Genomic DNA, 25,901 nt, shown 5'->3' with positions numbered 1-25,901 from the left:
TGCTCAGTGGCAGCACTCACTTCTCATTTTTCTGTGGCGCTCAGTATCAAGGAACATTCACATCCCCCTTCATATGGACAACCAGTGGGGCCTGTGCATATGTGCCACTAGCATGGTTGAGTGGGTTTTACTAAAATTCCTCCATTTATCCCATTTACCTGTCATCTTTAATCTGTCAGCATTATTGGCATTTTGCAGGTGCTGCTAACGTGATCGAGTGGGTGTCCCTCATGGTACTATGCCCTCTTTGTTGCTAAGCCTGCTACAGTAGCCATAATCCGGTACATAGCTCTGGGCTGGAGTTGGGTTTCCTGTTCACCCCCTCATTCTCTCCACCAGGTCATGTTCTCCCTCAGCAATTTTTCCACTCAGTTTTCTGCTCATTCCCTGCAGTTTACTGACTAGCAGGTCTTTGGCAGACAAACCTCTATGCCCAGATGTTGGCTAGTTTGCTGTTCAGTGCATTATTCACTACTGAGTTAGCCAGATTGCTAACACAAGGGAGTCAATTTCTCTCCATTTCACCCCTCATTCTCCCCACCGGTAAGTTTCATTGCGATTTTATAACTCCTGGCGTCCTGTAGACTAGCAGACCTGTGGCTACCTATTGCTAAGCCAGGAGTGTCCAATCTTATCCACAAAGGGCCAGCGAGGCTGCAGGTTTTCTTTCCTATCAATCAGGAGCCACACCTGATTCCACCTGTTTAATCAGTTGATCTTGGCTTTCAATAGACTCAGGTGTGGCTTCTGCTAAGTTGGAATGAAAACCTGCACCCACACCGGCCCTTTCCAGATAAGATTGGAAACCCCTGTGCTAGCCTGTATGAGTCACTTTACCTCACTTTAACACATACTGTTCTTGGAAGCAGAAGATGGACACCAACTATGTGCTTGCTGCCGTGGTATTGACCATCTTAGGGAGATATTGTTTGGTTCAGACATCTCCTGTGCTGATATCAGTGCTGATACAGCAGTCGTAAACGGCCATGTCCGGCAGCATCTGTTCACCATAGTAAGGCGCTGTGTGTAGGTGTGTAGACGACCTGGCAGCAGATGTGCCTCAGCTGAAATCACTGGTAAATTTTTTTCAAGGCTGATAATGATTGGAGAATTTAACTGCCATGTTCACCTTTGGCTTTAGTAGCATCTAAAAACAAATCTGGATTGGCCTCTTTCAATTCGCATGTGCTGCATAAAGGCTCTAAACACGTAACCGCCAGACTCAGTTTCCATTCTAGATTTTGATTCAATATTTGCTCCCCCACCAAGGAGCCATCCATGTGAGACAGGTCCACCCAGTCCAGGAAACACGTCTGAATGCAACAACTTTTAGAACACACACACACACGCACACATTTACATATTCCATATGCAAATGCCACACTTGAAATCAATTCTAGATCTTTTATTTGCTTACTTGTAAGTGAAATAATGAGGAAATAACAGCAGCCAATTGTCTAGTTACTTTTGATCCCTTAAAAGAAATATTTAAAACAAAGAAAGTAAATGTTCAATATCTCAAGATTCTGAATTATTTCTAGGTTCCTATTTAAATGTAAGCAAATTTGTGATACTGACCGTGTTAACTGCTTTGTACAAAAGATCAGAGTTTCCTCTTGCCTAATCTCTTCTAATGAAGCATGTGTTCAGATGACATAAGCAAAAAAGGGGGACATACCAAATACTAAGAAACTCTGAAATTCATGTAAATATTTCAAATATTCTACTTTTTGAAGTGTAGACTTTCCAACATTCGAGGGGTTTAACAAAAATATTGCATTAATTGTTTAGGAATTACAGCCATTTTTTTACATAGTCCCTCCATTTTCACAGGCTCAAAAGTAATTGGACAAAATAACAATCATAAATATTAGGATTATTTTTAATACTTGGATGCAAATCCTTTGCAGTCAATGACTGCCTAAAATCTGGAACCCATGGACATCACCAAATGCTGAGTTTCCTCCCTTGAGATGCTTTGCCAGCCCTTTACTGTAGCTGCCTTCAGTTGCTGCTTGTTTGTGGGTCTTTCTGCCTTCAGTTTTGTCGTCAGTAAGTGAAAACCATGCTCACGTGGGTTGAGGTCAGGTGACTGACAGATGATATGGTATGCTTTGGATCATGAGCCCTTTTTCATTAGCAAAGTCTAATCTGGCCTTTCTGTTCTTGAGTGTTACCAGTGGTTTGCATCTTGAGGTAAACCATCTGTATTTACATTCATGAAGGTGTCTCTTGATTGTAGACTTTGACAATGATACGGCTATCTCCTCCTCTTCTTCTTGACTTGGTTAGATGTTGTGAATGGGTTTTTCTTCAACAAGGAAAGAATTCGGCCATTATCCACTTTAGTTGTGTTCCATGGTCTTCCAGGCCTTTTCGTGTTGCTGAGCTCGCCAGTGCATTCCTGTTTTTTAACAATGTACCAGATTGGTGATTTGGCCACCCCTAAAGTTTCTACTTAGAAAGAGTGGCCTCTCTGATAGATCTGTTTTGTTTTTTCAGCCTAATGATGGCCTCCTTCACTTGCATCGAGACCTCTTTAGACCGCACAGTGAAAGTTCCCTTAAACAGCTACCAAATGCAAATTCAACACTTGGAATCAACTCCAGACCTTTTAGCTCCTTAATTTGTCATTAATAATGATGAGGAAATGAAGCCTGTGAAAATGAAGGGACTTTTTAAGAATGGTTGTAATTCCTAAATGATTAATGAAATATATTTTGTTAAACCCCTTGAAATAAAGCTGAAAGTCTACACTTCAATCACAGCTTGATTGCTTCATTTCAAATCCATTGTGGTGGTGTACAGAGACAAAATTATGAAAATTGTGTCACTGTCCAAATACTTATGGACTTGACTGTATATACAGTAAATATATGTGTATATAACATATAAAATAGCATAAATATATAAAATAAGCATCCGTGAATGCAATCAGTATTAGTCACTGACATATTTGCACTTAGGGCACTATTAGTGAACATGATATCATTTAAGGGCTTGAAGAGTTTGTATTGCATGTGATTTAATTATAGAATATTACCCTGAGATCTATTAGTCTTACTCTTTTGTTGCTTTCAGTCTTCTAGAGTTACTGCACACAATGGCCCAGTGGTGGTGTAGCAGCCATTACTCTGTGTCTGGGAGCGTCAATTTCCATAATAGTTTTTGGTCCATAATAGTATACATTACTCTACTACACAGGTTTCAAACCCTGGTTCTAGAGTACCCCCTATGCTACTTTCTCTGCTTTAACACACCTAATTCAGCTAATCACTTTAATTAACAGCCCTTCCTGGGATGAATTCAGTATGTTAAAGCAGAGAAAACACTAAAATACAGGACAGTTGTACTCTAGGACCAGGGCTGGGAAACTGTGCTCTATTAAATTATATTGCACAGTCAGCATGGCCACTAAACAAAGAGCCTTAGTAGAACTCTAAGTTGCTTTACTCTATCTGCTCCAGGGGCACCATATCACGACTGACCCTGCACTCTTACCCCACGTTTCTAACAAGCAGGGAATACAAAGAAATTTCACTGTACTGTAATGTATAGTACTGTGCAAAAGTCTTAGGCACATGCAAAGAAATGCTGTAGAGCAAAGATGCCTTCAGAAATAATGAAACTTAATGTTTCTACATTTAAAAAAATACTATAAAGAGCAGTAAACAGTAATAAATAAAATAAAGTCAATATTTGGTGTGATGATCCTTCGCTTTAAAAAAAAAAAATAGCAGTCTTAGGTACAATGTGTGCAGTTTTATAAGGAAATTTGCTGGTAAGTGTTACTGAGCATCTTGCAGAAGCAGCCAGAGTTCTTCTGGAGACTTTGACTGTCGCACTTGCTTCTTATTTTTGCAGCAAAACCCAGCAGCCTTCATTATGTTTTTTTTTGTCTGAAAAGTGTCTCTTATGTAATATGCTGCTTTCTTTACTGACATACAAACATTGTTCTGTAACATTTAATTTTGTGCTGAAAAATTCTAAAATGTTTTTGTACTGAATCAATAATGTAGACGTCATAAAATAAAAATCTATAACAAAGTTTGTACTAAAAAAAATAGGGTGCCTAAGACTTTTTTTGCACAGTACTGTATATGTGACAAATACTTTCTAGTACTCCTAGGATTAGAGTTTGACTAATCAAAGTTGCCTTAAAGATAAACACTTTTAATTATCAGGATAATTGGTTAAGTTAATTTAAACTGCAACAGCAACTATTTTGGATAAGATATATGAGTATGTGTGATCAGAGGTGGAGCAATAGCTACTATGTTGTTTCTATTTTTGTCATGGCCAGCTGCTACAGGATGATCCTAACCAACAGAAGAAGGAACTCTGTTATAAGACACTTCAGTGCTAATGCAATGAAGGGTTTTTTTGGTTGTTTGCAACATTACATCCGGGATGAAAACGGTGCCTGCAAGAAAATGGATCTTCTGCCCTTCTGTAATTTCATCAGACTTGAAACTAAACCACTAGCAGCCATGCATTATTATCTTAGCAGCCAGAGCTCAGAGATGCATTTGGATACTTGCCTAATGGTTTCCTCCTTGTTATAGTCAATTATTTGAATCTTATGGCCCACTAGCCTAAGATAATGGACAACACGAAACCCAGTAACAGCAGAATTGATTTTAAGGACCTCTGGTGGCCAGGAATAGATCACACTGTATATGCAGCCAACTGCAGCACTAATGGGCAGAAATGCAAGTTAATGTATGTAACTGTGGCTCTGTGACGACTGGCCCAGGCAGTCTCCTTTGGAACTAGTGGAGTGTTCCTATATGTTTATTTCATTGTTAAGCAGGAATAGCAAAGTTGTCTCCTCATGACTGTGACCTTAACCTCATGTGAGCAGCATATAAAAGGTTCCCACTACATCACACTCCTTCTCTGGCCATTCTCATCTACCTGAGTGACCCAGGTGGCCCTGGCAGTCCTCTACTAGTCCTCTAGTAGAACTACAGTTACAAGAGTAACATTCATATGTAACTTAGTAACCTAGTAAAGGCCACATATCAACGGCATTGCAAAAGTATACACTTCATACAATAATGGACAATACTCCTAAATAGTGCTTCTTGGGAATGGGAGCTGCTCAGGTTAAAAGTTCACGTTCTCGTAATGTTCTTTACTGAGAAAAAGAATCAAAGTTGTCATACTGCTCTCTACTGAGGCTGAGAATCACTGAAACTCACCACAGAGCATATGTGTTGCTATGAAGCAACCTTCTGCTGCTTCACAAATGTCCACAAGTGACGCTTGTCTTAATGCCGCCCAGGACACAGCCATAGTACAGCTCGAATGGCATTTAATGGAAGAAGGCACTTCTTGACCTATGTTCAAGTATACCTGTGCAATCACTTTTTTGCTAAATTGACTAACCTGTCATTAGACAGCGAAGCACATTTGTGGTGCTCCCCAAAACACACAAATAGCTGGTCAGTGTACCACCAACTGGCAGTCAGTTCAACATTACCTTACAGTTCAAGGCTTAGGGGATCTTACTTGGACATAGGGCTGGCCTGAGTGCATTCTTATCTACAACAGCAGATAGGTTTATGTAACATGCTGTGAAACCAATACCTTGAATTCCCCAGTGTAGATACTGTATGCTGATCAATAGTGCATGCAAAAATGCACTGACTTGTCTGGCCATAGTGATGGCCAATAACAAATAACATCTTCCATTGGTTCATATGGCGAGTTGGACATATTGTTTAGCACCAAGTCCAGATCCCACTGAAGGAACATGGGATTGTGTGGAGGATGTTCCTTATCATTAAGAAATGTTTTGACTAGTTTAATTCGGTCACAGTGGCAAACTGTCAACCAATCTCTGGTGCAGAGACAATGCTGCCACATACACCTTTAGGATAGACCCAGAAAGAGAGGCTTCTAGCAATAGAAATATTGGTCATGGTGCATGATAAGGGTCTTATGCCCAGTGTTTCACATCATGGTGGAAAAAGCTTTCTATTTGCCCACTGGTGTTTAAATGGACACTCATAACCGTGTGCCTGACCCTTACAAGATGCCAGTATGTTGGAGTTGCTGCCAGGGGCCAGATCCATAATTTCTGGTTTGGCCAGAATATGCCTATTAACAACACTGTTTGCATAATTTGTCAGATACACTACAGTGTAATCTATAAGAGTGGCAGTGGCAGGAAAGCATACAGGTGTAGATTTATCCAATCATTGCCAATGCATCCTGGCCTCTCTGTCTCTGCCTTGTCTGTGAACCACGTTGGACAGTCTGGTTCGATCCTGAGCTCAGGTTACTGTCTGTCTGTCTGTTTACATGTTCTCCCTGTGTCCGTGTGGATTCTGTCCCGATTCTCTGGTCTCCTCACCCTTCAAAAACACACCAGTAGGTGGAATGGCTAAGATAACTTGCCCCTAGCTGTAAATGAGTGTGTGAATGTGTGTGTATGGTGTTCTGCATTGGACTAGCATCCCATTCAGGGTGGTTTCCACCTCACAGTGGTCTAGGGCAACTCACATACACTTTATGAAAACTCTGGGTGCTCCTGAGAACTCTCAATTGGTATGTCCCTCCACTTATATGGGAGTGCTTAGAGTCTTACACTGTATTCCACAGCTTTCAGAATATGCATCTTTAAAATCTATGCTCACAAAACAGTCATGTTTGTTCACCATTAGCATGACATGGTATGCGTAAGATATCGAACACCAGATATTTAGGTTTCTTTCTTACAGAATGTGTCAGATTCCACCTCCTTTTTTAGAACCTGGAAAAAAAACCTGCTGTGTGCTATACAGAAACGACAGTTTCTGAGGTTTGGTCACACCCTGCTCTGGCACAAAACTGCCTTTGTGTTACGGGCTGTTGTTGCAGCAGAAACCTGTATTACTCTCTCTAACTGCTTTTGTGGATTTTGAATTTAACAGCAAATAAGGGCCTCAAATGTTTGTCAGACAGAATCTGGCACTTCCTGGGCCTGTGTATCAAAAACCTGTCCAGGTACTAGCATCAGGTGGGGCAGAGTCTTTCTACCAGGTGCCAGCAATGGAATTTGAGGCAGCCAAACTTGTCTTCTCTTTTGTGTTAACCCAGTTATTACATCCCATTGCTATGGCTCTCATATCTTGGAGTGTTAATTACACTACTGCGATGTCACTAACAGTTCTTGCATTTGGCCCATGTAAAAGTGTTTACTCCTACTTTTCCATGGGGCTGAGCAGCCAAGTTTCTGTCAGTTTCTGCTCCTGCCATGACACAGCAGCAAAGGAGCTGACTTTTTCTTTTGAGAGGTCTGAGCATTTGTCTGCATCTCTCCTACTGATGTTAGTTCAAGGTTCTGCAAATACAAGTGGTTGGGAAAGTTGAAAAATGTTCAACAATTTACAAGTTATCAGTATCCAGCCATTCATCCATTCTCTGTACCGCTTATCCTAGCCTGGGGTAGCCTGGAGTCACGGGGTAGCCTGGAGCCTATCCCAGGGGACTCGGGGCACAAGGCAGGGGACACCCTAGATGGGGTGCCAACCCATGGCAGGAAGTTATCAGTATGAACTTATAAAATTATTCCCAGTTTGTGCATGAGAACACTCTCTTGACTGTGCAGATATAAACAGGACTTGCAAATATAAAATTAGGATTTGCAAGAAAAAAGGATTTTCTATAAAGGATTTGCAAGAAAAAGGAACTCCTCTGCAAGAAGAGAACGGAAAAGAGGACAACCATGATGTAGCAGGGACCGTCTTAATAGGCTGCCCACTGTGGTGGATTTTAGTTCTTACCAATATCAAATGAATGGATGAGATCATATGAGCAAACCAGATTTATTCTCAAGCTCAAGGGAAAAACAGACACTTATATAGTGTGCTCAGAGCAGTCTTAAAAATAGTCTTGTCTAACAGCTTTTTTCTAACAGCAGTTATGTCTCTAACAAACAGCAGGCGAAAAGCTAAGGCCAAACCAGTTAACACAGAGATGTCCTCTTATTCAGATTTGATCAAAAGTCAAAGTTTTTTTTATCAGAACAAGTTTAGTTTATAAATTCATCAGACTCATGTGCTCGTTTCAAGGCTACTCAGAAACTTCTGGAAGAATACACAGTCTTAAAAGACAAATATGTGGCTAGATGATTTAAGCATATGATGATGAAAAAAAGAAGTTTTATGTCATATAATGTTTGCTATTACATGATCAAAGTTAAAGGTTTGTTACCACACCGTATAGAGTCATGGTCCCAAGGTGAAGACTATGATATTGATACTCTGCAAGGAAACAAGCACATATTTCATGGACATCTAACCTAAAAGGTGTCATATCAGTATTCTTATAATACTATCATGTCTCTTTCTGAAGAAAATATTTCCAGAACCGAGAATAAGGAGGAGTCAGAGCTGGCAGAGGGGCAGGATGTGGTTTGGTGGGAGGAAGTTCAGGAAAGAATAAATTTTTCCTCCTCCTCTACTCCCCTGAACCAGGTGCAACTTAAATTAGTTCATAGAGCTTACATGTCCAATGACAAATTAGCGAATATTTATATATAATATTAGTCCCTTCTGTCCTTGCTGCAGTGCACAACCAGGAGGAAGCTCCTGAAGCACGGAGAGAACATGCAAGCTCTGCGCACACAGGGCAGGGAATCGAGCCCCCAAGCCTGGAGGTGCGAGGCAAAGCAAACATGCTAACCACTAAGCCTCCATGCCTCACCCTCCCAAACAGATATGTATTTTTTTATTATTTGGTTTATTTCCTGAAAGAGCTCATCAGTAAGGTAGGTATTTATAGGCCAAACCTTCTATGATGTCAGAAAAAGAAAATGAATACACATATGATTTACACTGTTGGCATGTGCTTGCATACACAAGACACCAGATGCCAGCATTTCCAGTCAGTTTCTTCTACCTGGTTTTACACTGCCTTTATCAACAGTGCCATACCACAATATGGTAATACCCAGCTATCATATAATCCATAATTACTGGAAGTGAATTGAAAAGCATGAAACACATTTTGTCACTGAAGAATCACACATAAGTGAATCTCTATTTGGGTCAGATAAACAAACCATTACCTGCCAATAAGGAGAGCAGATGTCCCAGAAGCTCATGTGATTAGTAAGAAGAGTAAGCCTACTTGGCTCCTCCCCGATGAGGTGACAGGATTAGAGGCATAATTTGAGCCAGATTAGGATTTCTCTGCACTGTGCACAATGCCACAGGCGAGGAAAACATAAACATGCAAATAAATAAGGACATATTACTGTAAGTAAATTGGCATTTTTAACAAAACCTTGCAGTAAAATTGAATCTGCTTGTGTCATGTATTGTGCTACTTTACTTCTGTGTTACTGCACTTCTTTGTAAAGGCCTTAAAAAACGCTGTTTTTTTTTAACAAATTAAAAAAACATGGAACTCATAAGACATAGTTCTGTATACCGCATATAAAGTGACCTGACCAGGAACATGACCTGTTATATGTTGACCAGCTATAGTGAACAGAAGTTGTTTCTAGCTGCATTTCATTTTTATATAATGTCCACAATTATTTTGCTTTTTATATATTATTATATTCCTGTTTTTATTATTATGGAATTATATTCCTGCCATTTATAATGCCCTTTCACAAGTTGTGCATATAGCTTTAAGATTGCTTATTGCACTTAAAGGTATTGCAGCATGTGGATATTAATAGACTTTTGCCTCACTACTTAAGGACTATTTTAACTATATAGAAATGTATATTGGTAATTTAGCCTTAGAACTTAGCCTAGAAATCAAAGGCTAAATCTATTTATAATGGCACAAATCAGTTTATAGTTTGAGACAGCTCTAAGAGTTGGCCAACAGCCCAGTAGACGGCTTCACTGTCTGTGGAACATATGCTACAATCTGTATGCAGGTTTGAAACAAGAAGATGGTGCTCTCCTCCTCATCTCAATATGTTCAATTTGATGAGCAACTGCTGCAACTGGGTTTCCAAACTGCAGCAACCCATGAGGTAAATGCTAGCAGATATAATCACAGTACTTATTTGCACGGGTGTTGGGCTCGTTAGAAACAGACTAGAGAATAAAACAGTAAAAACTCTGGGCTACTCATCAGAAAGTTTGCAAGTTCAAATCCTGGCACTGCCAAGCTGCTAATGCTAAGCCAGTGAGCTGCTTAGTTCAGTTATAATGCCAAAATGAATAAATGTAGATTGTTTAATACTAGCCTGAGAAAACCAGGAATTACCTAGATGGACTGGTAATGGGCACTTCTTCTGTTTCTTCAGGAAAGTTACTGTGATAGTGGTTGGTCTTGACAAGGTTGGAAAGACATTGTGCATCAGAGGGATGTTAAGAGGTAAATATCTAATATCAAATCATGTATATTAGCTTACTGTATATAAATATTGATGGAGTTTACAATATTTTCTAAACCTACCATTTGTTTAGCTCCCCATGGAGAAGTGAGTCCTACTCATGGATGTGTCCGCTATGAGTTAAGGTTGGAAAACTTCCTGGTGAATTTGCTGGACATGGGTGGAAGTCCTGAGTTTCGCTCATGCTGGAGAGAATACTACGGCGAGGCCCATGGAGTCATTTTTGTGGTGGATTCCAGTGATAGGCACAGAATGAAAGAGGTCAAAGAGCTTCTGACAGACATGCTGAGACAGCCTAGAGTGGCTGGAAAGCCCTTGTTAGTGTAAGCCATCATTTAGATACCCTCTATATGTTTAAATGCTCTTTAAAATTATTCTTAAAATGAATGGTATAAGTGGTTTCCTCTACATGCAAAGGAAATCATTTCCACAGACTGTTCTTCTTTACAGATTAGCCAATAAACAAGACAAAATGAATGCCTTACTGGGAAGTGAACTGATTGAGGTCCTGTCCCTGGAGAAGCTGGTCAATCAGAGCCGGTCTCTGTGCCACATTGTGAGTAACGTACTGAGTTATGACAAAATACAGTATGTGGCCAGAAATCAAAATATCTCTAGAGTAATACCTGTAATGTATTTTATATACTTATGTGATATATCTAATTTTGGGCTTTTTATTATTTACATTGCATGAGCAACTGTATGAATAATAAAGTTTTTGTCCCATAAAAGGAGCCATGCTCTGCCTTAATGGACCTGCGTCGATGGTCAGACAGGAAGACATTGCGAGGCCTCAGGTGGTTACTACGGGCTGTGTGCCTCGACTACCCAGATCTCTGTGCCCGTGTAGTCAGAGATGGTGGAAGGCAACCAGGACTAGAGGAGAGAGAAAGGAAAGGGAAGGCAGAAAAAAGTCAGAAGAAAAACAAAGTTGAAAGGTGCCTTTTGTGTTTAAAGATGCTCTCAAATTCAAATTTTATTGATCACATACACAACCGTACACAGTACTACTTGCAGTGAAATGCTTTTTATGACTGTTTGTGACATAAAAATAGAATTTACATAAACCAGAATTTACTTGTATACAAGTCGAAAAGGAAAAATATAAGAATATAGGATATAAAAGATAGATAGCAGCAACAGTATGAACTATATTTGGAATAAAGTGCAGATATGTGCAGTTGTATGTGCAATGAGATACTGAGGTAGTTGCAGTGAAATTGCTAACATATATAATAAACATTTATAAATATGGGGTAACATGGGTATATTAACAGGAATGTAGGGGATGTGGGTGTTGTGCAAACAAATCCAAGGTCTTGTTCTAAGTGTTTCCCTGGTTCAGGGCCTGAAAGGCCTGTGGGAAGAAGCTCCTCCTCATTCTCTCTTTGTTGGCCTTCAGGGAGCGGAAGCGCTTCCCTGACCACAACAGAGAGAGGAGTCCATTGTTCAGATTGCTGAGGCCCTTCACTATCTTCCTGGCCTTGGTCCAGTACTGCTTGCTGTAGATAGACTGTAGGTCAGGGAACTCAGCTTGGTGCTGTTCCCAAACCAGGCTGTGATGATTCCCATCAGGAAGGTGTAAAAGTTTCTTAGCACCTCAGAGAGCAGTTTAAAGGCCTTTAAGCATCTAAGGTAGTAAAGACACTGACAAGACTGCTTCACCAGGGTGTTAATGTGAGAGGACCATAACAGGTCCTATGCAATATGAATGCCAAGGTACTGGAAACAAGAAGTGTCTTATGGTAGGCACTGCTGGGATTTGAACCCAGGATCTCCTGTTTACTAGACAGGCACTTTAACCAACTAAGCCACAGTGCCACTCTATTTAAGGTGCCTTGTTCAATTGACAGATAATTTTGCTAATTTCTAGCATTTAGTTCTTAAAAAAAGAAGCAAACTTTTCTATTTATATAAAATTACAAAATATTATAGCTTGAAATTAGTAAAAAATTGTCCAGAAATAGGTAGAATAATCTTATTTTGGGTTTAGTGAAATCTTATAATAGGAAATACTAGATAAATGTGACTATATTCAAGATAATTTCACTTGCTAAGGTGGTATTTTTTGCAGTGTGTAATAAAAGTGTTGGCATCTGCAGACTTAAAGCCTGTAACCCAGACATTGACCAAACACAGTGCCCTCTGGAGGAAGAACAGAAAAGTAGGAGCCATCTACAACCAATTATTCTTAAGGTAAGTTAAAAAACAACACACACACACAAAGTTCTGTATGTAGAGGTTTTGTTTTTTTTTTTTTTGCTTGCTTTAAACTAGGCTATACAATCTGGTTATAGGAGAATTCCTTTCAAAAGAAACTGAAGAAAAAGAAGCTAAAAGTGAAGATTAAAGCAATAACTGTGAAAAAAGGGAGCAAAAATGAAGAAGTAGATAAAGAACAGAAGGAAGACGAAGAAGCAGAAGGAAATAATGCAGAACAGGATGGTAACGGTCAAAAGGAAAAGGCCAGTCGTGACCAGGTGCCACAAAGAAGTGTGAGGCTGAAACCCAAAGCAAAAGTGGAGACTTTGGATCATCCAGAGTCCCAGGAGTCCAAACCCTCTGAAGGTATTCTGCTCAATATAACACTTTAGAATCATTTCAAGTAGATAATAGGCATGATAGGCTGACTTCATTTTGATACACTGCTACAGCAGGTAATGGACAAAACAAGAAAAAGAAAAAAGTGGTGAAAGGAAAGCGAAAAAACAGGATAAACACTGAAGAAATTCCTGTAAATTATAGACAGCCTGCTGACCTCTCTGCCACTTTCGGTAAGTCGCATTGAATTTTCACTGTCTTGGATAAAAGCACAATTCCAGTCAATCACAACTCATTCACCAAAAAAATGCAAAGAAGGAGATAAAGACAAAAAAAAGAGAGAGAAAAGAACACGCTGGTCATGGGATTGCATTCTTTCATGGTGAAACTGTTACCAAACCTTGAATCATCTGCATGTGAAACAACCGTGAAAACTAATAGCTCCGGATCGCAATAACTGACACTTGCCACAGTTAAAAAGAGCTCTTTAGTAGCTTGCAAACGACACCAGCCCCGCTAGCTACATTGCCCTAGAATGAGGCCACGGAATTCAGGCATTTTAGCCGACTTTGGAGCTCCATTTATGGCTAAGATTTTCGTGGCTGACCTCGTTGCACTCTCCTGGGCTTGCTCCCTTGCTTCACCCTCACTGTAAACAAATGCTTGTGGACAAGTAATCAGCAGTAGCTACCACGGTTAGTGCTAGTTTGTAGCTGTTATAACATAGAATAAAAAAAGTGTAGTCACCGATATAATGGATAATCTGTGATCTAGTCTTAGACTGTCATGTCACCAGCTATGTAGCTAAAACAGTTGAGTGCAGCTGGAAGTTAGTTAGCTAGCATATGTAGCCACATGGCCCACCACAGCAGATTTCATTAACAGACTTACGTTTACTTAGCTAACATACATTAGCTGAAAGCAAAGATGGAAATTGTGAAACGATTTGCCAACAGCCACAAAAACAGAAGAACTGATGGACTCTGTATGTCTGATTCTGATTCACTGCATGTGACTGATTTTGTGTGCATTTGACTGACGTGCCATTGCTTAGTTTTACACTTTAAAGGTTTTATCCTTTAAACTCTTTGACAATATGTCTGAGTTTGTGCATTTGACTGAAAGAACATTTTTGCACTTTTTGTTCTGTTACAAGTTAAATGTCTTACCAAGAAAATCTCATATGTTATGTGTGTAGCCTCTCATCTATCAGACTGACTTTTTTTGTCAACAATGGCCTTTAAAATAATGTGCATACTACATAAATGGGTTAAAAAAATGTGTGTAATTGTTGACGTGGTGAATTGTTCTGTGAGGAGGCATTTATTTAGCATTTTTGGGGGGACCGTATCTAAATAATTAACTACATGGTGGTTCATTAGTTAAAACCTTGTCCGCTGTCACCTGTACAGAGCGTTTAAGCACTTTTCTTATTTAAATAATCATAGGCTTTGTCAGTTTTGCTATGTCGCATAGGTATCCAACAACTTGATCGAAACATGACATTAAAATGAATAAAAATATTTCATGTCATTTAGTGAAATATATGTATGTTTTCTTAAAGTATAGGTGTCAGGGTATGTTGAAAACCTGATTTTTATCTCATTTTTGGCTGTATGGCATAATTCAGCCAACATTCAGTGGGTTTTCCTAGACCACCACACAAGAAAAATTCTTGGGTGAGCATCTCTGATCTAGAATCTCAGCAGAATAAATAATTTAATTTGCCTGTTTCCTGGTAGATCTTTACAGAAAAGCCATTTTGGCTCTAAAAGCCCGACAGGATCAGAGTTTGATGCCAGAACAGTGAGAGGACTGGAAATGCAATGGCAGATGACACAGATCAAAGACCTGTGCAGAACATTTCATGAAGGTACTGGACCACAAAACCACCATCTTTAGGCATCTTCACCAAGACATCTATTTCCATCATCTTTTTTAGTATCTGTGAAACCCTGGATAATCTGCTTTTAACAGACTGGTGTTTCTCCTCTGCAAAAAAAAAATTGAAAAAGCATTTTTTCAAGAACCAGTAATATAATTTGTTGCTGTTATTGCTGGTTTGCATCCCAATGAGCTATTTAAAACACTTTTTTTTATCATCAGTAATGTTGAATTGTAATCAAAATGTATGCTTTCTTCTGGTAACAACTTGTTAAATGTATGTTCACTTTTCATAATTTGGTGAAATAAATTATTCAACTAATACTTTACATCATGTTTTGTAAAGTCCTTTGGCATAAATGACTTCTAACCTGCTAAAAATATATGCTCTTTTCATTTTAACACTTTATTCATATTATCATACACTGGGTCATGTCATACATATGGTCATATGTAGATTAGTAGATATGGCAGAAAAACTAACAACTAAATTACAGCAACCTCCTAGTTTATTTTCAACCAATTTCAGTGAACAATTCCATTTTACAGGGTATTTTGGGCTGGTGGTTATTATGGTTTATTTACTTGATTTATTTAGATTATTTATTTGTATGATTATTTATGTTTTACACTGATGTTAATATAGCCTATTTGAACAGTAGACATAAGCTAAATTTATTATTATTATTATTATTATTATTATTATTATTGTTGTTGTTATTATTATTATTATTACTATTCAAATCATTTACTGCGAAGATGAACCTTTGTGGAAATTTTTGTTCAAATAAAAAAAAAGGATCATGCACCTCTTGTTTGTATGTGTATTTAGAGCACATTTCCTGTGCAATCTGAACAATGTATTCATATTCAGTTACATTCCTAATGGCTATTAGATTTAATTTCAAGGACAGTTCTTCAAATGTCTCAAGAGCTCAGAACAACCATAAGCTAAATATTGGCAACCTGTAGGGGCTGTGAAATGACAACTTGTCCAATAGTAAGGGATTTGGGATTGAGCTATAATGTTGACTCAAAGCTACGGCCGTCTCAAGGTTAGATCATGAGCATTTTCAAAGAGAATATGTTAAGTGCATTTCAACACAGGTTCAGTGATCCCGGTCTGGGATTGCTTTTCAAAACTGTCATTAACCCATCCTCATTGACTTTCCCTTATCACATCACCTTTGGTAAATCCCTCTCATCATCTTAAGGACTTCTTTTTTTAAAATTACATTTATTTTGATAAATTTATTAGTTGACCATTTACATGGCCAAGTATTAGAATCAATTAAACTGCAGACATCAAGAGCAGAATTAGCCCATATACATTTAACTTAAAATATCACTTGTTACATGCTATTCATTTACTGTACATATATACTCTATATTTTGGTTATTTCCCTAAAGAATGCCAATAATTCTGCAGTTGATAGTATTATATATTCTGTCAGGTTTACAGAAGTGTTATCAGAAACAAGCATCATAATGTTTTATTGATCCCAATTTGCTAAATGAATTCTATTGTTTAGTTTATTATTTCTCACTTGCAACCCAAAACTCTCATAAACGGTTTGTTCCCATTTATATTGAGCTGTATTATTTATTTATTGGCCTGTACAGCTGCCCAACTTTGGTTATTCCAATCCCCAGTGTTATATTGCCTCGGCTGTACATTTAGGCATTGGTTCTCAGTCACTAAACAGTCACTAAACACCACTTCTGATGCTTACGCTATGCTTCTGGTAAAATCAGATATGTCTTTGATTAATATGTGTACTACATATTGTATGTGTTTAGCAATAAAATGTGTTCCATGTGGTTGCTTTTGTAGCTAGATTCAAAGCTAGATTCACTTTAACGTAATGTTGCTTCTTAACTTTTTTGTGTATTTTAACTTGTTTCAGGTAAAATGGCTCCAAGTTAACTGTCTTTGGGCCTTCTCCTCCCCAGAGTGTGGAATTGTTTAGGAGACTCTTAAATATATGACATAAAGAGTGAGCTTTTGCAATAAAATCCGCTTTACACACAATTTTGTTTTGTTAGAAGTGAAAACGTGGCAAAGTTGTCACTAAAGCCCACTGTGGTGTCTAAGGTACTTAATGCTTAAAACAAGCTTAAGAGTGACTGCAAAGGTAGCTATAATAATAGCATTGTCTGGTTACTCACAATCTTAATAGCTCCATTGTGGACAGAATTGTTTTTCTATACAAACTAAGGCAATACTTTGCCCTCAGACTGGAAAGAGCATTTTAGTTTTAGCCCAGTGAAACTTTTAGAAATGAAGTGTCACAATCAGCACATATCTTTCTTAACTTAAATTGATTTGTTTAGGGACTACAAGCTTAATTTTCTCAGTTTAGCAGAAACATGCATTAAAATACATGACTATCATGTTGTAAATGTCACTCCTCTTCAATGTAGTTATGAATATAGCTTTCATGCACATGGTCAAAGCAGAGGTTTTGCTGAGATTTATGACTGGGTTGATGAAGCCTTTAGTGTCTCTTCTGAAGCAGTGGTGAGCTTGGTGACCTGCTTTGCTTCATCAGCTGCTCGAATGTCCTTGCCTGTTCTCCTTCCTCGCTGTGGGTCTCCTTCTCCACTGGCCTCCAGGCTTATTCAGCTGTACGTCCTCATTCAGATGGATATTGGTGATGATACTGTGTGGCTCTTTGGCCTGACGTAAAAAGAACTGAAGAAAAGTGCTCATCCAAATAAATACTCTTGTAAGTGTTCAAATTCTTCAATGAAGTTCAAGAAAAATCCTAAATCTTAAATTTACTAAAAAAATTATGAAAAAGTACAAGAAATCTCACAAAAAGAAGAAGCAGTGTGCTTCATATCACACACTGATTTTAATTACTGATGGTAAATTAGTGACTTTTTCACCAAGGAGTGTGTAAAAAACGGAAAGTATCAGGTGAAAACTCATGTAAAGTACAGATACTTCAAAACCAATCTTAAGTACAGTAACAAAGTAAATGTACTTTGTTATGTCCTAACTTTGACCACCATAAAAGTTTATCATGAACTGATGAAAAAACCTTTCATGATTCCATTTACACCTGATCATTTCATGCATCTTAGATCTATATTGTATCGTGATTAGTGAAATTAGTCTCTGGTTGCTAGTATTGAAATCCAGTTGCTGTCTCGTTAGTAATATGCAAATAAGCTCATAGCACTTGCTATACATGCTATACACTGAAGACGATAGATCAGAATTTTAGTTTTCATTTCCTGATATTTACATGTAGATGTGTTAAACAGCTTAGAACATGGCACCTTTGGTGGCAGACCATCCAATTTTTAGGTGAGCAAAAGTATCGGAACAGATAGTCTTAAAGTAAATTAAAGTAAATAACATTTAATATTTGGTTGCATATCCCTTGCTTGCAATAAGCAATTACTGCATCAAGCTGGTGACCCACTGACATCACCAAACTGTTGCATTCTTCTTTCATGATGTTTTTCCAGGCTTGTATTGCAGCTTTTTTCAGTTGTTGTTTGTTTTGGATCATTTCTCCATTCAATATCCTCTTCAGGAAGTGAAATGCATGCTCAATTGGGTTAAGGTCTGGTGATTGACTTGGCCAGTCTAAAACTTTTTTCTCCTGATGAAGTCCTTTTTTGTGGATCTTTGTCTTGCTGCATGATGAAGTTCCTCTCAATTAGATTGGATGCATTTCTCTGTAACTTGGCAGACAGAATGTTTCTGTAGACTTCTGAATTCATTCTGCTGCTAACATCATGAATTATATCATCAGTAAAGATTAGTGAGTCCATTCCAGAAGCAGCCATACAAGCCCAAGCCATGACACTACCTCCACTATACTTGAGTGATGAGCTTGTATGGTTTGGATCATGAGCAGATCCTTTCTTTCTCGACACTTTTGTCTTTTCATCACTTTGGTAGATGTTAATCTTAGTTACACAACTTTTGTGGCTCATCTCTGTATTTCTACAGATTCAAATTCCAATCTGCACCTCCAATTCTTACTGCTGATGAGTGGATGCATCTTTGGTATGGCCTCTATATTTCTGCTCTCAAAGTCTTCTTTGAACGGCGGATTGTTATATCTTCACCCCTGCCCTGTGGAGGTTGCTGGTGATATCACTGACTGTTGTTTTGGGGTTTTTCTTCATGGCGCTTACAATGTTATTAACTGCAGTTGTTTTCCTTGGCCAACCTGTTCCTTGTCTGTTTATTAGTACACCAGTGGCTTCTTTCTTTTCAGGACATTCCAAATTGTTGTATTGGCTATGCCCAATGCTTGTGCAATGGCTCTAATCAATTTTCCCTCCTTTCTCAGCTTCAAAATGTCTTGCTTTTCTCTCATAGACAGCTCTCTGGGCTTCATGATGGTTTGTCCTTTTCAACAACAAATGCAGTCTCACAGGCGAAACCCCAGCGCTATTAATTATTTATACAATCAGTGTAACAGGGCACACCAGGGCTACAAGAAACACCTGTCAGTCACATATTCCAATATTTTTGATCACTTGAAAAATGAGCAGGTTGAAACAAAAAAGGTGTCATGTTCTAAGTTGTAACACATCTAGGAGTATCAGGAAATGAAAGCTGAAATTCTGATCTCTCATCTCATGTTCATCTTTTGATCTCAAACCGAAATGTATTCATTGTAAACAAAAGAATTGGCTTTGCTGTTCCAATACTTTCAGAGGGGACAGTATAACCAATGTCCTTTCTACCCTGTGTGTGTTTTGTAGTGACGTGAAGTAGGAGCACAAGAAGCTGAAATATCAAAGGTTTATTTCTGGTATTTCTAGTTGAAGTCTGTTTTTGTAAACTGCCAGTGTGTGAGCTACATTAAAATAAAGCTCTGAAAGGCTAAGAAGTCTACCTGGGTCTCCTGTGTTCTCCTTGCTGCCTCATAAACCGTCAGTGTCCTTACTAGAAAATTACAGACCCCATTTTAAATCTTCCATTCATTGGTATGATAATCGAAAAAAAAAAAATTCTACAATCAGTACAGTAACTTCTTAGATCTAAATGGCTGCTATGACAATTTTCAGTTGCTAATATAGCACAGAAACTGCCCTTATAAAATCAGAAATATTCGTAAAATCTTGTTTCTTTTGCAGTTGTTGGCAAATTTTTATATGTTTCTATGCCTTCTAATATATCCTCTATTTTTCATCTGAATATAAGAAGTCTTTCCAGTAATTATGAGAAATTTATTCATTATTTATCTTCATTTAAACATCCTTTTTCTATTATTGCTTTATAGGAAACATGGCTTACAGAGGACTCTAGAGAAATCTTTAAATTACCTAAATATAATTCAGTTCACTACGTAAGAGAGAACAGATCTGGGAGTATCTCTGTTTATTCATGGTGATTATGAATTTAAAATTAGGGATGATTTTTCTCTAAAGTCCGATAGAGCTGAGGTGGAATCTGTATTTGTAGAGCTCTCTGATGTCTCTAGTGGAAAGAATGTTATTGTTGGTGTTATTTACTGACCACCTGATTCTAGCATGAAGGATTTTGATCTGATAAACAGTGAAGATAAACTCTGTTATATTTTAGGTGATTTCTACATAAATCTTTTTGAAAATAAATTAGATACCCTCACTGGGGACTTTCTTAATTTCTTCATTCTAAGATTATTCTATTCTAGAATATTCTTTATTCTAGTTACTTTTTTCCTCTTATTCATAAATCTACACGAATTAAAGAGAATTCAGCAACTTTGATTGATAACATCTTAACTAGTTCTTTAAGTGAATGAATGATATCCAAGAAATAAGTGACATAATCTTCAGCTGGTCATGATAATATTTCTGTATGCCTTGTCAAGGAGGTGAAACAAGGAGGAGTCTTTACTGCAGTCACTTATTCACATCTTTTTTTTATATTTGAAAACAGACGTAGTGCCAGAGGATTTAAAAGTAGCTAAAGTTATTCATCTGCTAAAAGCAGATGATCCACAATGTTTTAATACCTATAGACCTATATCTATTTTGCAACGTTTTTCAAAAACATTAGAAAAAAACATTATATACAAAAGGATTCTTTTTCTTTACAATTCTTTACAATCACCGGTATGGTTTCTGGAAAAATCGATCCACGTATATGGCTCTGCTACACCGGATGGACAAGGTCCATTTGCACTTGAAAAATTAATTTACTTGTAGTATTTTTATAGATTTGTTAAAAGCTTTTGATACAGTTAACTGTCATATTACTGGAAAAGCTGTATAAATATTTCATGATACTACATATGAGTGGTTAAAAAATTATGTCTCCAATAGAAAACAATTTATTTGTGTTAAGGGTTGCTATTCCAACAAAGTCAGACTACTCTGTGGGGTTCCTCAGGGGTCCATTCTTGGACCATTATTATTCCTTATTTATATAAATGATTTATCTAATGTCTCAAATATCCTTACTCCAATAATGTTTACAGATGACATAACCCTAGTTCTCTCTTAGTCAGATTTCAAATCACTGATTAAGAATGTGAATATTGGTTTAACTGTTTATGCTATATGGTTTAGATTAAATAAAATATCTTTGAATATAAAAAATCGAACTTTATTATTTTCAGTGGTAAAAAAAAAAAATCATATTCTAAGGATTTATCTAAAATTACAGTTGAGCCTGTTGAGATGCCTCAAGTGAAGTGAAGTGACTTGTGGCCAAGTATGGTGACCCATACATGGAATTTGTGCTCTTCATTTAACCCATCCAAGTGCACACACACAGTTGTGAACACACACACACACACACCGTGAACACACACCCGGAGCAGTGGGCAGCCTTTTTTGCTGCGGCGCCCGGGGAGCAGTTTGGGGGTTCCGTGCCTTGCTCAAGGGTCTCACCTCAGTCGTGGTATTGAGGGTGGAAGAGAGCGCTGGTCATTCACTCCCCCCACCTACAATCCCTGCCGGACCTGAAACTCGAACCCACAACCTTCAAGTTCGACTCGCTATCCATTAGGCCACGACTGCCCCTCAACTACAAGATTCTTGGGAATTTTTGTTGATGAGAGTTTGAGTTGGAAAGAACAAATTGAATGGGTTAGTAGAAAAATAAATATATCTATTGGTATAATAAAGAAGGTTAATCATCTTGTTGCCACATACTGTCTTCTTACTCTTTATTATAGTCTAATTTATCCCTATCTTTCATATTGTAATATAGTTTGGGCAAGTACTTTTCCTACTACTCTCTTCAGAAATGTTTTGTTAGGATCGTGACCCAATCAGAGTCATATATTTCATCTTCTCCTTTTTTTTCAGAAATTTCAGATTTTTACCATTTATTATGTTAATATTTTATTAAATATGTGTTTTCATTTATAATATACATTGAAGTGAAGGGAATATTCCTGAGCAATTCAAGGCTTACTGTAAAGCAAATTCACAGGTCCATTCTTAACTCGTCAACCTTCAGATTTTCATTTTATAAATTTCTCACTTGTAGAGGTCAATTCTCGATAAGATTTTGGGGTATCAAATTATGGAATGGCTTTTCCTACCTGGTAAAAAAAAGTTTGCCTATAATATGTTATACAGGATGTTTAAAAGTTGTATGTTTAAATATCATTTAATTGCTGCCTTGTAACTTTTTTTTTCCTATGTACTGTTGTTCATGTATTATGTTTTATTTATTTCATTTACAGTGATATGTATTAGTATTATTGTTCAGGTGTATAAACCAATATCCCCCACATGTTACTTATACATGTTCACACACACATATATACTCAAGCCTCTTTTATAGATGAACACACAGATGTATGCACATTCACACACATACACACTGACATGTACATTTACACATGCTATTCACCCATTTCTGTAGTTATATTTTTTGTTGTTGTGACATATATTGTTATTAGTTTAGCATTCTGATGTAGTTGTATGTTAAATTAGCATTTTATAGAATTCTTTGTGAACATGTAACACTGAAAAAGCCCTCTCAGGATTGTGCCTCTTCCTGCTCTATATATTTGTATTCTTACTACTTTCCTTTTTGTGTATTTTTAATGGTCTAAATAATAATAAAGAAAGAATACAGAAAAGAAAGAATTCCCCACTTAAGCTATACCTAATAGTAATAGTGCCTTACACACCACACAAAATGGATACGATATTTACCGAGTTATATAAAGCTTAAAACAAAATAAAACCAGTTTGAACTTTGCTTTATTTGCTTTCTTGGCGCTGTTTCGGGTGAACAGCTTCACCGGGCGATGCCGCCCTCTAGCCGGGACTGAGCGAGGCCGCGCTGGCGTGCCGCCATGTTTGATTCTGGATAGCCCCTCCCCCTCAGCATCTTCATGAGGACAGTGAGGAGAGCGGACACACACAGCGGCTATTACACGGAGCTGGACTTTTGGCAGTCTTGACCGAATATGGCGTCGCCGAGGACAATAACCATCGTCGCTCTTTCTTTTGCACTAGGCCTCTTTTTCGTCTTCATGGGAACGATTAAACTTACACCACGGTTAAGCAAAGATGCCTACAGTGAAATGGTGAGTGTGTGTGTGTGTGTGTGTGTGAGAGAGATAAACTGCAGCTGCACCTGAACCACAAATCCTGCGCCTCTAATTGCGTCTTCCTGTGGTCCTTTTTTTTTTTAATTTTTATTTAATTTTTTTTATTTTGGTGCATTTGTCGGTGATAGATAAGGATTTCATTCATTTTTATTACTGGTTAGCTGCACTGGTTTACGGAGAAAGGGAAATCTGAGCACTGTATATGGAATTAGCTGCAGTGCAACTCGACATCATAAAGGCCTTGCTAGTGTAATGATATAAAGCCATAGTGAATACAGTGCTGCCTCCGGAAGCGCATTACTCCACTGTGCTCTTCTCACACACACACACACACACACACACTCATCCCACACAGACCTGTGCGCTTTCTGCACCAGCCATTGTTTCATACAGGGCTTTGAGACCAGGAGCAACATCCTACAGCACAGTGTCAGTTCATATACTGTAGTACATGTCACAGCTAGACATGAGGCTGCCGTTGGAGGAGTTACACTGAGCACATTATTGTGGGTTATTCAGCTACAGTGTGACTGCATCCGCGCTGTGTTGGAAATGTAACGCCTTCAATGGCGGCGCCTTCGAGCAAATTCTATGGTGCACCTGCAGATGCAGCTGAAGCGACCCTGAACTGGAGGAGTTCAGATTTCACTCGTTTTTGTGCTCCATAACACACAGTGTATATTATAGTCTATTGAATGAACTGTTGTTTAAAAAAAAAAAAAGGTTAATTGCTCATGGTTATGCACATTATGGTCATGCATTATGTGCTATGCTATTGTGTACTAAACAGTAGCTTTTTGGATATGTGAATCACACAAGAGAGTTAAAAGAAAGAAAAAAAAAAGAGTCTAGACTCTTTTTGAGAGTCTGGTTTTCTGATTATTCCTGTCTTGGGATTTGCAGCTTGCAACCTTCCAGTCACAAGAGCAAAATGTTGGTCAAGGAGCTATTATATTATATTTTATAACCAGTGCAGCTCTGTCTGGTAATAAAACAGGTTGATCTGTGATTATTTTACTATTTCAGTACTTCAGTTATATTTACAGCAGCTACCAGCTCTAGAATCGATGTCATCTTCATGCTGCTTTTTTGCTCATATTGTTAAATTCAGTGTTTCTGTTCACCTTTCAGAAAAGGGCGTATAAGAGTTATGCAAAGGCTCTGCCAGGTTTGAAGAAGCTGGGCATCACCTCAGTGCTCCTGCGCAAGATCATCGGTACTGTCGAAGTGGCGTGCGGTGTGGTCCTGACACTTGTGCCTGGGAAACCGAAGGACGTTGCAAACTTCCTGCTGCTGCTGGTCATGCTAGCTGTGCTCTTCTTTCACCAGCTAGTTGGTGATCCTCTGAAACGCTATGCCCATGCACTGGTGTTTGGCATCCTACTCACCTGCCGCCTCCTGATCGCACGCCAGAGTGATGACCGACCTGAGAGAGAGGAACGACGAGAAGAACAGGTCAATGCTCAGGAAAAGAACAAAATCAAAGTTTCTTAGCTTCTCCGTTTCTGACTGTAGGAAATGCAAAACAATGTGGACATTTCCTGAATATCAGATGTGGCGTGACGCGTGAAAGATTGTCGCCACGAAAGGTGATATACATTCTTTATGCCCATACAAGCTGTCCAACCGTACAGTTCTTTTAGCCTTCAATTTAAAAACCTTGTCCTAAACACTCCATAAGAGTGAATAGTCAGAGTAGGATTGCCCTTGTTAACCCCTGCTGTCTTTTTAATCTTGAATTTATGTAATACTGCCCTATGTAATGCTAATATTATTATTACACTACCATCAGCTTTAAGGGCCAATTATTATTATTATTATTATTATTATTATTATTATTATTATTATTATTGTTATTCCCATAGTGAGTATTTCTGTTTCGGACACCTCATAGTATAGACACACAATGGTTTCTTAATTAAAAATATCAATTATAAAAAATACTCTTCATTAGATAAGAGAAATAAATAACATTTTGCAAAACATTTTAACACTGATGCATTGCAAAAGATTTAAGATTTTGTTTTCTCACAATAGGCTGTCAGACTATTTCTGAGCATGATACTCCAGTGGTTACAGACAAGCCACAAAATGATGAAACTGTATCTGTTTTATGTGTGTAAACGATTTGCTGTTTTGTGGTAGTACATGAATTATTTTTAATTATTGATTTTTTTTTTTTTTATTAAAGAGACAGTTTCCCTAGTGTTGCTTTCATGTTTCTTTCACCATACTTGATTTGGTAACTGTCACTTATAAAGGTTCAATAAAGATATCCTCACCCTTCAAATCTGTATTAACCTTATTATAATAAACCACTGATTTCAATTTAAGTACAGGGATCTCCATTTAAGTAAAAAAGAATTTAACCTTAATTTAAAAATGTGCAAGAAAGCTTAAATGTTCAGGAGATAAAATGTATGTGGATCATTGTAACCCACAGACAAACTGATTCGATGGAGTCGATCCAAACAGGCTCAAGGTCACAACTAGGTCAAATGTCTGAAATAATTTTTCTTAAATGGCTTCCTTCCTATTTGTCATACAGAGATGCTACTTACATATTCATGTTCAGGAACCCAAAGCCCATT

General features: G+C 38.0%; 2 protein-coding genes and 1 non-coding gene across 3 annotated transcripts; 2 read left to right on the top strand and 1 right to left on the bottom strand.

Moving 5' to 3' along the window:
* Positions 1-8,331: 8,331 nt before the first annotated feature.
* On the top strand, positions 8,332-15,457 carry arl13a (ADP-ribosylation factor-like 13A). Its single transcript, XM_026918315.3, has 11 exons — positions 8,332-8,465; positions 8,559-9,248; positions 9,887-9,985; positions 10,262-10,332; positions 10,425-10,674; positions 10,802-10,907; positions 11,084-11,289; positions 12,454-12,547; positions 12,649-12,919; positions 13,006-13,125; positions 14,635-15,457. The coding sequence occupies exons 2-11, from the start codon at positions 9,223-9,225 to the stop codon at positions 14,700-14,702; spliced, it is 1,311 nt and encodes a 436-aa protein (XP_026774116.2). The 5' UTR covers positions 8,332-8,465; positions 8,559-9,222; the 3' UTR covers positions 14,703-15,457.
* trnat-agu (transfer RNA threonine (anticodon AGU)) lies at positions 12,099-12,172 on the bottom strand. Its single transcript has one exon. It is a non-coding gene; the product is annotated as a tRNA-Thr (tRNA).
* A 7,584-nt stretch (positions 15,458-23,041) lies between the features above and the next one.
* On the top strand, positions 23,042-25,600 carry tmem35 (transmembrane protein 35). The gene is made up of 2 exons (XM_026918239.3): positions 23,042-23,286; positions 24,442-25,600. The coding sequence occupies exons 1-2, from the start codon at positions 23,167-23,169 to the stop codon at positions 24,802-24,804; spliced, it is 483 nt and encodes a 160-aa protein (XP_026774040.1). The 5' UTR covers positions 23,042-23,166; the 3' UTR covers positions 24,805-25,600.
* Positions 25,601-25,901: the final 301 nt, after the last annotated feature.

This window comes from Pangasianodon hypophthalmus, chromosome 7, assembly GCF_027358585.1.
Source record: "Pangasianodon hypophthalmus isolate fPanHyp1 chromosome 7, fPanHyp1.pri, whole genome shotgun sequence".
NCBI lineage: Eukaryota > Metazoa > Chordata > Actinopteri > Siluriformes > Pangasiidae > Pangasianodon > Pangasianodon hypophthalmus.
This window is presented reverse-complemented; position numbering and strand designations above follow the sequence as displayed.

Excerpts from the sequence above, each read along its gene's own strand:
- arl13a (XM_026918315.3), top strand. The coding sequence starts at position 9,223 with ATGCAAATAAATAAGGACATATTACT. Across the intron at positions 10,675-10,801 it reads GCTGGAAAGCCCTTGTTAGT|ATTAGCCAATAAACAAGACA; the intron begins GTAAGCCATCAT and ends TCTTCTTTACAG. Across the intron at positions 11,290-12,453 it reads AAGAAAAACAAAGTTGAAAG|ACTTAAAGCCTGTAACCCAG; the intron begins GTGCCTTTTGTG and ends TGGCATCTGCAG.
- tmem35 (XM_026918239.3), top strand. The coding sequence starts at position 23,167 with ATGGCGTCGCCGAGGACAATAACCATCGTCGCTCTTTCTTTTGCACTA. Across the intron at positions 23,287-24,441 it reads AAGATGCCTACAGTGAAATG|AAAAGGGCGTATAAGAGTTA; the intron begins GTGAGTGTGTGT and ends TTCACCTTTCAG.